The sequence below is a fragment of the Rosa chinensis genome, chromosome 3 (genome assembly GCF_002994745.2).
Source record: "Rosa chinensis cultivar Old Blush chromosome 3, RchiOBHm-V2, whole genome shotgun sequence".
Classification (NCBI taxonomy): Eukaryota; Viridiplantae; Streptophyta; class Magnoliopsida; order Rosales; family Rosaceae; genus Rosa; species Rosa chinensis.
The window spans coordinates 4516725-4529727 of NC_037090.1; the positions used below are offsets into that span (position 1 = coordinate 4516725).

General features: G+C 37.5%; 1 protein-coding gene across 5 annotated transcripts; it reads right to left on the bottom strand.

Moving 5' to 3' along the window:
- Positions 1 to 7745: 7745 nt before the first annotated feature.
- On the bottom strand, positions 7746 to 12678 carry LOC112194884 (E3 ubiquitin-protein ligase XIAP). 5 transcript variants are annotated; one of them, XR_005808750.1, is made up of 10 exons: positions 12565 to 12665; positions 12202 to 12261; positions 12037 to 12121; positions 11865 to 11948; positions 11485 to 11772; positions 11328 to 11407; positions 10099 to 10209; positions 9697 to 10012; positions 8954 to 9036; positions 7746 to 8207 (listed from the first exon to the last, which is right to left on the bottom strand). XR_005808750.1 is itself a non-coding variant. In XM_024335136.2 (9 exons), exons 2-8 carry the CDS (start codon positions 12250 to 12252, stop codon positions 9728 to 9730), a joined length of 984 nt encoding a protein of 327 aa, XP_024190904.1. In that variant the 5' UTR covers positions 12253 to 12261; positions 12565 to 12665; the 3' UTR covers positions 7746 to 8207; positions 9697 to 9727. The 5 variants fall into 5 exon arrangements, 3 of the variants coding, with proteins under 3 accessions (XP_024190904.1, XP_040373024.1, XP_040373025.1); XR_005808751.1 differs by having other exon boundaries at positions 9697 to 9804; positions 10063 to 10209; XM_024335136.2 differs by lacking the exon at positions 8954 to 9036.
- Between the last annotated feature and the right edge of the window lie 325 nt (positions 12679 to 13003).

The window sequence follows — 13003 nt, forward strand, 5'->3', positions numbered from 1 at the left end:
TTGGCCTAAATGGAAAGATGTGATCCAGGTTAAGATGGATTCTCTAACGAAGAGGAAGGTTTTCGAGCTAGTGATGCAAACACCTCCTAACATAAAATCTGTTGACTAATGGGTCTTCATTAGAAAGCGTAGTGAAAAAAAAAGATGGTAATCTCGCCTTATGGCGCAAGGCTTCTCATAAAACGCCCTGAAATCGACTACGATGAGACTTATTCTCTCGTAATGGATGTCATTGCACTCCACTACCCTGTCAGTTTGGTAGTTTCCACATAACTGAACATGCAGCTTACAAATGTGGTCACTACGTATCTTTATAGGGATCTAGATATGGAATATACATGAAGGTTCATAGTGAACTTCATTTACCCAAGTCAAGTGGCTCTAGACCACGGAGAGCGTTTACAAAGAGGTTGAAACGCTCGCTAAAATGGCTACTTGATTGGGAAGGGATAAGCCCACGCGTTTCCATAACAAGTTTCGGATTTCATCGCGGTTCATGTTAGACATGATCTTCATTAGAAGCCCTTAAAGAGTTAAGGGAAACCACTGAACACTTGAAATCCGATTTTGAGATGAAGGATTATGGGAGAACACGATTATGTCTCAGTTTGGAACTTGAGCATCGTGTTGATAGATGCTTAGGCATTTTGACAAGGTCAAACCTTCAAGCACCCCTATGATCGTCTGTAGTTTTGATCTTGAAAATGACCCTCTTCGTCTGAAGGATGATGACAAAGATGTGCTAGGGGCAGAAGTGTCTTACTTGAGTACAATAGGCGCATTATTGTACTTAGCTCAATGCACAGGACCAGACATCTCGTTTGCAGTGAACTTGTTAGCTAAGGTATAGCTATGCGCCAACGCGAAGTCATTTTGATTGGTGTAAAAGATATTTTTCAGTACTTGAGATGTACGATTGATATGGGCTTGTTCTATCCCTACATAGAGAACATGGATTCGGACCCATCACACACCAGAAACGCTGCCAACGCTGGCCTGCGTTCTCTATCCCCATCCCAAAACGATATAAGTATTTTGGAAGGTTTTGCTGATGCTGGGTACCTCTCTGACCCACACAAAGGTTGCTCCCAAACTGGTTAAGTGTTCACCATGGGAAAAGACCGTGATATCTTGGAGGTCTACAGAACAGACCGTCACTATATCTTTGAACCATGTAGAGATTATTGCTCTTCACGAAGTGGTTAGTGAATGTTTATGGATTGGATCCATAATCACACAAGTTCGAACAATTGTGGTTTGAAGTCTACCACTAGATGAGCCTACGAGCATTTAGGATAATGCTGTTCGTTTTGAACAAATAAAGCAAGGTTGCATCAAAAGCAACAACACCAAGCATAATCAGCAACAACAAACTCTCCTCAAATACCAAAGTGAACTAGGTTCGATTTGAGGATAATGTGGCAGACTTGTTTATTAAGTCATTGCCCAAATCCACGTTCGAGAAACATGTGGCAAGAATTGGCTTGCGGAAATTATCTGAACTCCTATGATCGTAGTCATCAGTGGGAGACGCAGACATTAGGGGGAGATGTCTACATGTTCACCTCAAAACGTGAAGGGTGTGTTGTGCTCTTTTTCCCCTTCAACCAAGGTTACTTTTGTCCCACTGGGTTTTTGTTACTCGGCAAGGTTTTTAACGAGACAACGAGAGAAGCACCGTGTTTGGGCAACACAAGGGGGAGTGTTCAAGTAAACCCTAATTTTTGTTTGGCCCAAACTCTAGGTTACTTGACCTAGTGGTAATAGGGTTAAATTAAAAGGATCTAGATTTCTATTCAATGTACGATTACTTTCCTTGTATGATTGAGATTCTATACATTGTAATCCTCTATATAAAGAGACCCCTATTATCAATAAGAATACACAGCGATTTCCTCTCAAATTCAATTTCTCTACAACACTTATCAAATTATAACAAATATTTATGGAATTGAGTTTGAAATTTTTGTGGTATAAAAGGGACGTTACTTGGCTAACCAGACCTAGTTAGCCTAGGCTGACCACAGCATTAATAAGGAATGGACATATGTCCAGTTAAACTAATTTTGTTTGCAGCTCAGGGACACAACTGGGGTATCATTATATGTTATATTTATATAATATTTTAAATGGGTAGGTGTTTGTCCCTTAATGGTTGTGGTCAACCTAGACTAACGACCTAGTTAGGCAAGTAATTTCCAGTATAAAAGGCCACTTGAGATGGAATGCTGATGATTATCAGTACAGGTCACAAGACAACTCCGATAAGGCTGAAATTCGGAGGTCAAATAAAAGAGATAGAGACGAACAACTTTGATGAAGGAAGAGTTTTGATCTGAGGTCCCTATCAAGACGTTTTGGGGCTTGCAAGCAGACTGATCTGCACAGGTATGAGCGTCCTGCTGTGCTGCTGGGGCAGCAGGCGTACGGCGAATGCTGCAGTGGCAGTAGGCGGCACATGGGTGCGTAAGGGCTGCAGGGGCAGTGTGCAGCGCAGCGGCTTGCAGGTGGGTAGCAGCGGCTAGTCTAACATGGGCTAGGTGCAACGGTGAAAAGGTGATGTTGAAGAATTTTCTGATTTTTGATTTTTGATCTCAAGGATCTCCACAAGATTTGATTATCAGGTGGTAGTTAACTAGGAAACCCTATTTATTTTTTCCTCGCAGTGAAAACTAAATATCATGATATTACAAGGGATATGCCGCGTTTCCAACCAAGGGATTAGACAAAAACATATTGCGGCCATGTCATTAGGTAACTAACCATGTAACATAGTGTACGATGTAGTTTTTACAAATATGTATCTGAGAGATTTTTTTTTCTTTTGAGAATGGTATATGAGAGAATTTAAAAACCTGCAACTTTATACGATAACTAATTCTTAGTAATCAGACAAAATGAAATAAAATAAAAATAGATTACATCGATTATTGATGAGCATAACATATGCAGTAAATTCTTTAAGATTGGATAGCTGACTAATGCCATAAGTCAGGGGGTTCAATGAGAGTGGTGCCTGCTTCAGAAGGATTTACATGATGGATTTTTTTGTCAAATATCCAAGTGGCTTCAGTACTTTCGCAGATAGCATGAGCATTACTTGAGTCTCGATAAATAAAGACCGTATTTGCAAATTCTTTAGCATCTCGCACTGCAGGAACTACAAACGATCCAACACCATCGCAAGACAAAATCATTACTCGATTTCCCAAGTTCCTAATTCGATTCCATTTTTTACGTGACGGATCCAACCGGTATATGTGACAATAACTGGGAGTGTCATCAATAGAACAAATTGCTAATAAGAGATCCCCATCAGCCTCAACTAAGTAGAGATCATCATTCTCCTTCTTTCTTAAGGAAGAGGAGGAGGAGGAGATAACGAATGGATCACATTGTTCACCATCATCAGCTTGTCCAATGGCTTTCTTAAGACGCGATAGAAAGCTCCGTCTTCTAAATGTGAAGACATGCAATACTATTGAAATCCCGTCTGAAAAAACGCCATAGAAAGCTCCGTCCATATATGCCACATCAAATAGTTCCATGTCACAGTGTATATCCTGATCTTTCCATTCGCCATCTTGCAGATTACAAGTATATATGCTGCAAATTTTTCGGTTAGATGATCTACCACACGCTACAAAGATATGACAATCATTGGGACAAGTTGGATTTGTTGTGAACGTTGATGCTACTATTTCCTGATTGACTGTAAAATTCAAATTTTCAGGTAACTCGATGATCGCCATCTTCTCACGAAAAGGATTAAAAAAAAAGAATGAGGTTCTTGCCATAATAGGAATAAAACACTCATCCGTCGACAAAAGCAACCAGCCATTTTTTGAAGCATGTGCAGTAGGGTTTCTCCACAATTTTTTCGGTAAGACTTCTGCATAGGAGTATAAAATTTGTTTGGACCAGAAATCGGAGAACTGACACTTCAATGCTGGTAAGTTTCTGCAAATCAACCCGTATTCGCCGTTAATTAGCCATGGCAAACTTGAACGACGTCGAACTCCTGCACGAAAGCTAGCTTGTCGCCAAGTTTTGCAGACGGAACCAAAGTGAAAAAGATTGATATCAGCAGTGATTGGTGTAGGTGAGAGACGTTCAGCAACTGAGGTTAAGATTTCAATTGGCATATCGGACCACGAGCGATCATTAGTGTTTGACATAGTGCAATTGCAGGGAAATTCACCCGATCGATCAGTTTATGCGTAGGGCTTGCATATATAGGGTCGTGCTCATCACTCCTTGGTCTACTAGGGTTAAGGTTTTGCCGGGTCTTGCTTGGAATCCTCGTCTGATTTGGGATCCTTGTGCGATTTGGACTCCTTGTATGTGGTATACATTTGTAACAACAAATAGTGGAAAGCAAATCTCATGGAGATTTCAATAGGAAACTTTTTTTTTTTTGGAAAGATATAGTAAATTTTTTAATGGTGCGTTGAAAGAGAAAATTATATATTCTTTAGAAATTTTAAAAGAAAAATCATTCATAAAGATGTTTTCCAAAAAAAAATCCCAATTGGGCTAGGATTAGGGTTAACTGTGTGTCTCATTTCCAGCTCTTGCGCTCCATCATGTAAGCAAAGAAAAAAACATTTGGCAAGGCTAGGACATTTAGGTTTTGCATGTGGTTTAGCAATGCCGGCTCAACTAAGGGACAATTTTTAAGGAACTGTGAGGGATAAGTGAATCTGACAGCTAGAAATAAGTGCACACTTTTAATTAAGTTGTTTTAATTTCTTCTTTTATATATACTTAATACATGTGGTTGAGATGCATTTGTTCCTCACAGTCCCCTAAAACTGTACCTTGGGTGAGCAAATCCGGTGGTTTAGCCAAGTCATGGCAAACCCATATAAAAATGCTTATTGTAGACCACAATTTATCTGGAATATGACATTTCCAAAACTTCTCAATTCACTTAGTACGTGTGGAATGTTAGAATCAAGTTTTAAAGTTGCTTGAATTTTATTTTCGAGGTCAGACATGGAAAATAGAGATGTCACGAGTTCGCAACGTTTTTTAGTAAATTTTTTAAATTTATGAATTATTTGAAGATTTAATTGAAAAGTAAACTTAAATGCAGAAGTGGCTGCGTGAAGAAGCAATTCTAGAGAAATTCTTAGATAGGGCACCCCTACTAAGTTACTTATACGACCATCCATTCATGAACTAACACGTGTGATTTTTTTTTTTTTCCCCACACAAGCTTGCTACAAGAAAGGCTCCAAAATTTCAATATCCCAACAAGAGTTCTAGCTGACTTAAAATTTCTAAGTAGAACAAACGCCGTCTCTTTCCTCCCTCCCAATTCATCATCTTCCCCTCCTTTCCGTTCCATTGGGAGGGAGGAAAGAGACGGCGTTTGTTCTACCTAGAAATTTTAAGTCAGCTAGAACTCTTGTTGGGATATTGAAATTTTAAGTCATAAGGTGGTTACTCATAGGACCAGTCTCATGTGGTGACACAACATTATTTGTTATTTGACGCGTGGTACAATGTGGCGAGGCCATTTGTTAGTATGACATGTGTCATTAAACAATATGTTCTTTTTCCCTTTTAAACTACTGGTTATCTTATCTTTCCCTTTCAATTTGTATTCAGCCCACCATTTTCCCACGTGCATTGTTTCTCTCTTGTTCTTCACTTTCTTTCTCATGTTTTTCTATCTTTAGCTTTGATTCCTAGCTTTGAATATATTTTTTGATTCGTAACTCCGCTTTTAGATCCATGAAAAGCTACAGATTCAGCCTAATGCCTTACTTTTAATTTTGGAGGTTTGACGAAAATAAGATGATTATTTTTAGAAGACTCGTGTCAAGAGGCTTGGTTAACAATTGATTTTTTTAAAGGCGGTTTGCATTGTTGATGTGAGTGGATTGTTTTGTTTAATATGCATGTTTCAATTTTCAAATACTCGTATTTGCTACAAAAATCGTGGAAAAATATAATTTTAACTACTTTTAAAACATTACAATTTTCAAAAGAAGCATGTCTGTTTGTAAAATATGCAGAGTTTATATATATTATATGTCTGGATTTACTATTCGAAACTTTTCAAACCACTTAGTACAAGTGCAGAGTAGCAAAGTTGTAGTCTCAAGGTTCTCGATCGCAAGCAACGATCACTCGAAGTATTTGTTTTTATTTTTGTGGATTTAAAATGTAAGGAGTATATGTACAAGCACCGAAATCATCATCAGCAAAAGTGTTCAGATTGTTAGAATATGTGGACTTAACATTATCTGAATCACATTAAGATTAAACCAGTTGATTTAATCCTATGTAGATAACAAGAAGTACATGAATATAACTCTATTTCTGGTTATCTATTGAGGTGTATATCTTTCAATGGAAGTAGCTAGGAAACTCATTAGTAATCAACCTGTATTACATCAAGTGTTTGTGATAAATTCTAAGTCTCCTATCTAGATAAACATGAAGCAGTGTTGGACTCCTTATGGGATGAGTCTAACTCGTAGTTTTGGCCAATATAAATAGGGAGCAAAGTCCCTGTATTCATCACCAGTTTTTGCATATTGTTCAGCCCCATTATGAAGCTTTTGGTGTTGATATACAGAAGGCTTCTAGCTCCAGTTTTGCTGCTTTTCATTCTCGTTCCAGTTGCTCAAGATGTCTAACATTGGTCAAGTTGGTTATGCAGGGATTCAAAGTGCCATTGATCCAGGTGGAGTCCTAGTTCCACTAGGAAAGCTATTCTGCAGATTATATGCGGATATTGTGCAGCTGGTTTAATTGTTGTTGATATGTTGTTATGTGATGTGATCTTGTGGTTGATGTGTTCAGTTGTTGCATCATGTAGTTTAACACAGATATCAAATTTATTAAGTTTTTGAATTTTGCAAGCAAATTTGGGAATTTGCAGATGGTTTAGCCAGGTCAAGCCGAACCCATATAAAGATGCTTATTATTTGACTCCAAGTGAGTTCGCATTAGGTGATGTATATGTAAATCAAACCCTGGCTAGGAAAGTGGACCATCTAGTTTGTAGTTTTGTACTGAATCAGATCTAGTTTTAATCAAATTAGCAATTAAATTTGTTTACCCCAACAATAGATGTTTGGCTGAGTATGTCATGTTTTGAAGCTGAGCATGCCTATGTAGCATATTATACTCCTTATCATTCATAGAACCGCCCCAAAAACATGGTCCAATGAGGGTAACCTTTCCAAACTCGACGGAAGCATATCGTCATTCTGCATTCCCCTTCTTCGACGGGTCATTGTACGAGTTTATTTGGTGACTAATGAGGCCATACTCGTTGAAGAATTAAAATGATGCCTCCTTCTAAAAGTCCAAAAAAAAAAAAAAAAAATTCTCCCAGATTCATCATAATCAGTAATTCAATATCCATGTCAACCAGATTGGAAATCTCCCCCTTACTCATACCAATATCTCCCTTGGCATCCGATAAAACCCCCATTGGATTTGAAGAGAGTCAAGAGCACAAGAAGATGAAAAGCGCATACAATATCAGTTCAGCAATAAACAATCCGAATGTGTTAATTGATTGCAGAGAAACAGGAGGGAAAGAAAATAGAATTAAAAAAGGTACTAGGCACACAACAAGGCAAGCACTTTTTCACTAAGAATGTGAAAGCGAGATAGTGAGAAAACAGGCTTCTTGTTGACAGTAACAAATCAATATACATTCAAGTGTGAAGAAATGGAATAAAACATTCCAGTTCTGCACATTTTTTCTTTCTATTGTTAATAACCAGCTCATATCTTAATGATCTACTAATCAACCTTTATTTCCAAAAAAGAAAGAAATGCTTATAGCTGTGGTTCTTATATATGTCATATTATAGCTGTGGCTCTTATACATGTCACATTATAGCTGTGGTTCTTATACAAGTCATATTTTCCGTGCTATCATCATGCTTCTTAGTAGCATTCTAACTTTAATCTACCAAAATACTACAACCAGTTAGAAGCGTATGCTCGCTCTCTCATCAATCAAAAGGGTTGGAATTCAAACCCAACTCTCATTTTAATCTGGAAGAGTACCTATTTCAATAAAATCCAAATGCAGTAAATCTCCATAGTCAACACCAAACAAATTCATCATCATCAATATCAAAATGCAGCTTCCTCAAAAACTGCTGCTTGATCCATCTGCACCTCGTCTCTCTTTTCCATCCATCCCAAATATTTCCTTTCTTTCTTCAAACCTGAAACAGGAACTTTCCCTAGTCAATTTCGAGTAACACACATTTTACAGCATTCAAAATAAAATTTCAACACAAAGATGTATATCATAGTTATAACTCAAATTCCATAAAATAAAATAAAAATAGAAAAGCTTTTTGCATAACCTAGGAACTCTTAATCTATTAGGCGTACTGGATGCATAACGAAGACCTTAAGAGTTGCAGACTGAACCCTCCCATCCCAGAAAGACAATGATGAACAGCGTATTCTTATCACTTGCATTTGAGACAGTTGTTGCAATTTCCCCCTTTAGGGTTGTCCTAAACCTCAAACCCCCATGTTCAAATCACTCCACATGGTCCAATTCTTAAGACTGCAAGGAGGGAGACCCTAAGAATGCAAACTCTTGCATGCTTTTCTGAGATCAGTCTGCTCCAAATATCGCACACTTTCCATCATCACCTATTAAAAATCCCAACTTTTAAGTAGAAGGAAATTTTGGCGCTGCTGGTTTACTTTCTCAAAACCCAAGCATAGGAAAAAGGGAATGAAGGGAAGGTTCTTAAATTCGTTTCTGAAGTGTTAAATGTTCTCATTTCTCAAGCTTTTTCATATGAGTCAGGACAGGAATGACTAGCATTTTAAGTGGGTATCAGACTGTTCAAAGTGTTTAAATGCTTGATCAGTAAAACAGTAAAACTTGGTGGTGACCATTTGTTTCAAACTAGTAACCATTAATAGAAATAACTATCCCGTAAAGCCTTACCCAAGAAGGTAACAAGACAAATTGTACGTGTTGATATGTATGATGCATGCAGATCAAAATAGTCTCCATCAAACTCTTTGCGGCTGAGAAAATGAAAAATAGCATAGCAATACAACTATAATGAGCAAACCTTTGCAGACTAGCTAGCCAAACACAATTCACTGGGAAGAAGCCAAAGAAAAAAAAGAGAAAAAACTGATACAGTAATGGGTTCTGCAAAAATCTTGTGCTCAACCAAAAGAGGATGAATGCGTCTTACTATGATGGTATGGAGCATAAACTTAAATGATGGACAAATGCCAAAACCACCCCCAATTAACAGTGAAAATGTATGACAATGTTCTATAACATTTCAAGCACTCCATCCCAAATTATGTGCAAACAAAAGCAATTATGCTAGAGTCTAGTAAGCACTACGCACTGTGAAAGGGTTTTCAGAATTATGACACACAATCAATATATAATAACATTATGTGAACACAATCTTTAATTTAGGGTTCTGGAGAGAATTGAAGCTCAGGGGCTACGATTGATAGCATTTAAATTTTTAATGTCTGCATATGAGTATTCATACTCAAAATTGTAATTCGATGATCTGCTGCTCAGCTCTTAAATTACCTATTTAGTGTAATAATACCATGTGATCAAATTAAGCTTTAACTGATGTATTTACATTGATCGTGGTCTTAGGTTTAACTACTTAAGAAACAGATACAAATATGTCTAATGAAAAGCCAAGGTACCTTCCCATCAAAAGCTATCTTCCTTTTGCAATCAAATCCTAGGAATTGCAAAGTTCTCCACCACCTCATGGCAGAAGGGACACAGCAAGTTCTGATGCTGAATCTTTTCTGCACATGGTGAGCAGATAAGATGACCACAAGGAACAAAGGCAGTGTCAACTCTATGATCAAAACAGATGGTGCAGGCATCTTCGGGCAAAGGTGGTGCAGAAGGCTGTAAAGATGGCTGTCCAAAATGGTCCAATGAAGCTTTGAGTGCCATCTCTATATCAGAGAGATCAAACCCATCATCCACCACAGAACCCAAACCAACAGCCTGAAACATTCAAACAAACAAAAGATGACATGTAAGAAGATTATAATCACCATTCCTCTCTCTATTAGTGAGAAGTCACTAATCACCATTGAAGGCTGTGAAGATGGCTGTCCAAAATGGTCCAGTGAAGCTTTGAGTGCCATCTCTATATCCGAGAGATCAAAGCCATCATCCACCACAGAACCCAAACCAATAGCCTGAAATATTCAAACAAACAAAAGACGACATATAAGAAGCATATAATCACCATTCCACTCTCTATTAGTGAAAAGTCACTAATCACCATTCCTTTCTGTAAGTGTAACAGTATCACTAATGACTAATCACCATGATCAGTTTCTAATAGAGATCCCCTGTTGATATTTGCACCTAATCTTGCTCTGCTAATTTGAGTTATGTAAACTCATATAATTTCAGTTTTTGAAATAGTTTTTAATACGAATGGTCATAGAAAACACATCTGATGAGTATTTAGAATCGACCTAGATTTTCCCACCCAGTAATTAGATGTTGATGACTTTGCCATGATAAAAGTAGATTCAATGATTTCTAACAGATTGAGATTGTTACTTTAAATATACTTCATCCCACCAAATTGGTATAAAGCCTATCTAACTATCAAATTCTAAAAGCCAATATCTGTTTCAGAATTACAAAAGAAATGACCCAAAAAACTTTCAGATTCCAAAATGTATAATCAAAACTTTGATTAATGCAGTGAGAGTGTGAGACTACTGATCGAGTTTTAAATTGAATTGCCTAGATTTCAAAAGGTTATGTTTTCCAACAGGATTCTATCACTGAATGCTGATGCACTATCAGGTGGTGAATCGTGAAAAATGCAGCAAGTCAAAAGTGGACTTAATAATTTCCCACAGATAGACAGCTTGTTGCATAAAACATCACAAGTCGAATCCCACACAAAACGTATCATTGAGTAAAGTGCCCCCTGCGGCCTATGCACTCAATCTAAAGAGACATAAAGACCATCTGAATATTCTAATAACAAAACAAATTGATTCATCAAGGGCTTTGTCAATGTGATGAGAAATGACCTTCTCAATACCATGAGTAGTAGTACCAAAAGGAACAAAATAACCCATGACATTAATTTTAAGAGCCAAAATCTTTTTCCAGATTTAATAAGGATATTATCAGCTCATCCTGATCAGTTAATTTCATTGAGTCATGACTCTAAGAACTTTCAGCTACTAAAATTTTAAAATGTAAAAGTGTTCAACAGCTTCAGATTGTTCAAAAGAACTAACTATAGTGTACTGGGAGTGTGAGACTACTGAGTTTTAAATTGAATTACCTCATTTAACTGGTTGCAAAACCAGTAGAATATCTCTTTGCTACCCAAATATGGAGGTTCTGCTGGTTCCAGCAAGGAAGCTACAAAAGGTAAATAAATATATAACCAAACTGTATGTAACAGAAAAACAGAACAATCAAAATTTATTCTAACTAACTCTCCAATCCATCTTTGATCCGTAACACAGATCCTTCCTGCTTGAAAGTAGCCTTGCCCCATGCGAAATACACATCTGGTTCCTTGCCCTGGACATTCATTCGACTCTTGCCACCATAAAATATAGCAATCCCACGATTTTTGACTGAAAAGGTAGCCCAAACGTTGAATCTCCCCACAGAGCTTGAAGTGTACAAAAACTCGCCTTCAACTTCTTTATAACCAAGCTTAACTAAGGCGTCCATTGTCTCAATGCCTCTTCCAATGTCATTATCTCGAAAAATTTCAGCTGAAAAGAAAAACAGTAGAATCATGGAAAACTCTAATTATTTTCTAGCTATGAAAATGAAAACAATAAAAGCATAGAGCAAGGATAAAAACCTCCATTCTTAAGCAACAACTCAATCATATCGGTGTGCTGGTTCCTTATTGCACACTCCAACAGCCGGAACCCACACTCAGGACCTAAAGGATATGAAAAAAATTGTAAATATCCTATATAGGTTTCTATCAAAGCAAACATATGATTACAATCAATCAAGCATAAACTGACAGTAGTTATTGGCAGTTTTGTCGCATTGAAGGCCCTTTGAAGTATCTGCATATTCCTTTGGAGTCAATGATGCCCCTCTAAAACACTGAAGTTCATATTTTAATTAGAAAAAAAAAAATTCTCCAAAGTCAAGAAACTGAACTAATAAACTAGATTTCTAACTACCTTTCTTTTAGACACGATGTTGTGTTTTAAAGCACAGCTTTTGAACCACATTTTGATATCCTGCTCCGAAATGAATCGCATATCAATCATAGTAAAACCACACAATTACAAACTTGAATCAAAAACTGGTTTGACAAACCTTAATCAATCTGAGTTTGTAGACTCACACAATTACAAAATTGAATCATGAACTAGTTAGCCAAACTTTAATCAATCCGTGTTTGCAAAATCACACAATTAGAAACTTCGAATCATAAACTAGTTCGACAAAACCTAACCAATCCGATTCAGACACACAATTACAGAGAGCCTTGGACTAGTTCCTGAGTGTCACACACTAGTAGGAGGTACGAGGGAGCTCACCACCAGTTGTCGACGACGGCGCGCACGCCTGGGAGTTCACCTCGATATGCGGCTCAGCTCAGCGAAGATTTTCGAGTGCGGAGAATGTCGAGGCAATTTTCTCACAAAAATAAAATGGGGGAATATCGAGAGTTTGTTTGTTTTGTTGGCCATACTACGTCATGCCGTATCCAATTCAAATGTGTCGTTAGAAAAAGAGATTTGTTCCCACTATATTTAATAAACCTAATTAATTAAGGGGGGTGAAATTTGCACCCCCAAATTTACAAACCACACCCCATTTTAATTTTTTAATAATATTTCTTTTGCCACTTCCTAAAACACCCTCCCCCCTCTCTCTTCCTCCTCCTCCTGTAGTGAGCCCTCCTCTCTGAATCACCACCTGAAATTCTAACTTTTCCAAATCCCAGACTCCAAATTCCAAATTTCCACTCATTTC

Excerpts from the sequence above, each read along its gene's own strand:
- LOC112194884 (XM_024335136.2), bottom strand. The coding sequence starts at position 12,252 with ATGTGGTTCAAAAGCTGTGCTTTAAAACACAACATCGTGTCTAAAAGA. Across the intron at positions 12,122-12,201 it reads ACATCGTGTCTAAAAGAAAG|TGTTTTAGAGGGGCATCATT; the intron begins GTAGTTAGAAAT and ends TATGAACTTCAG. Across the intron at positions 10,013-10,098 it reads CATCTTCACAGCCTTCAATG|GCTGTTGGTTTGGGTTCTGT; the intron begins GTGATTAGTGAC and ends TGAATGTTTCAG.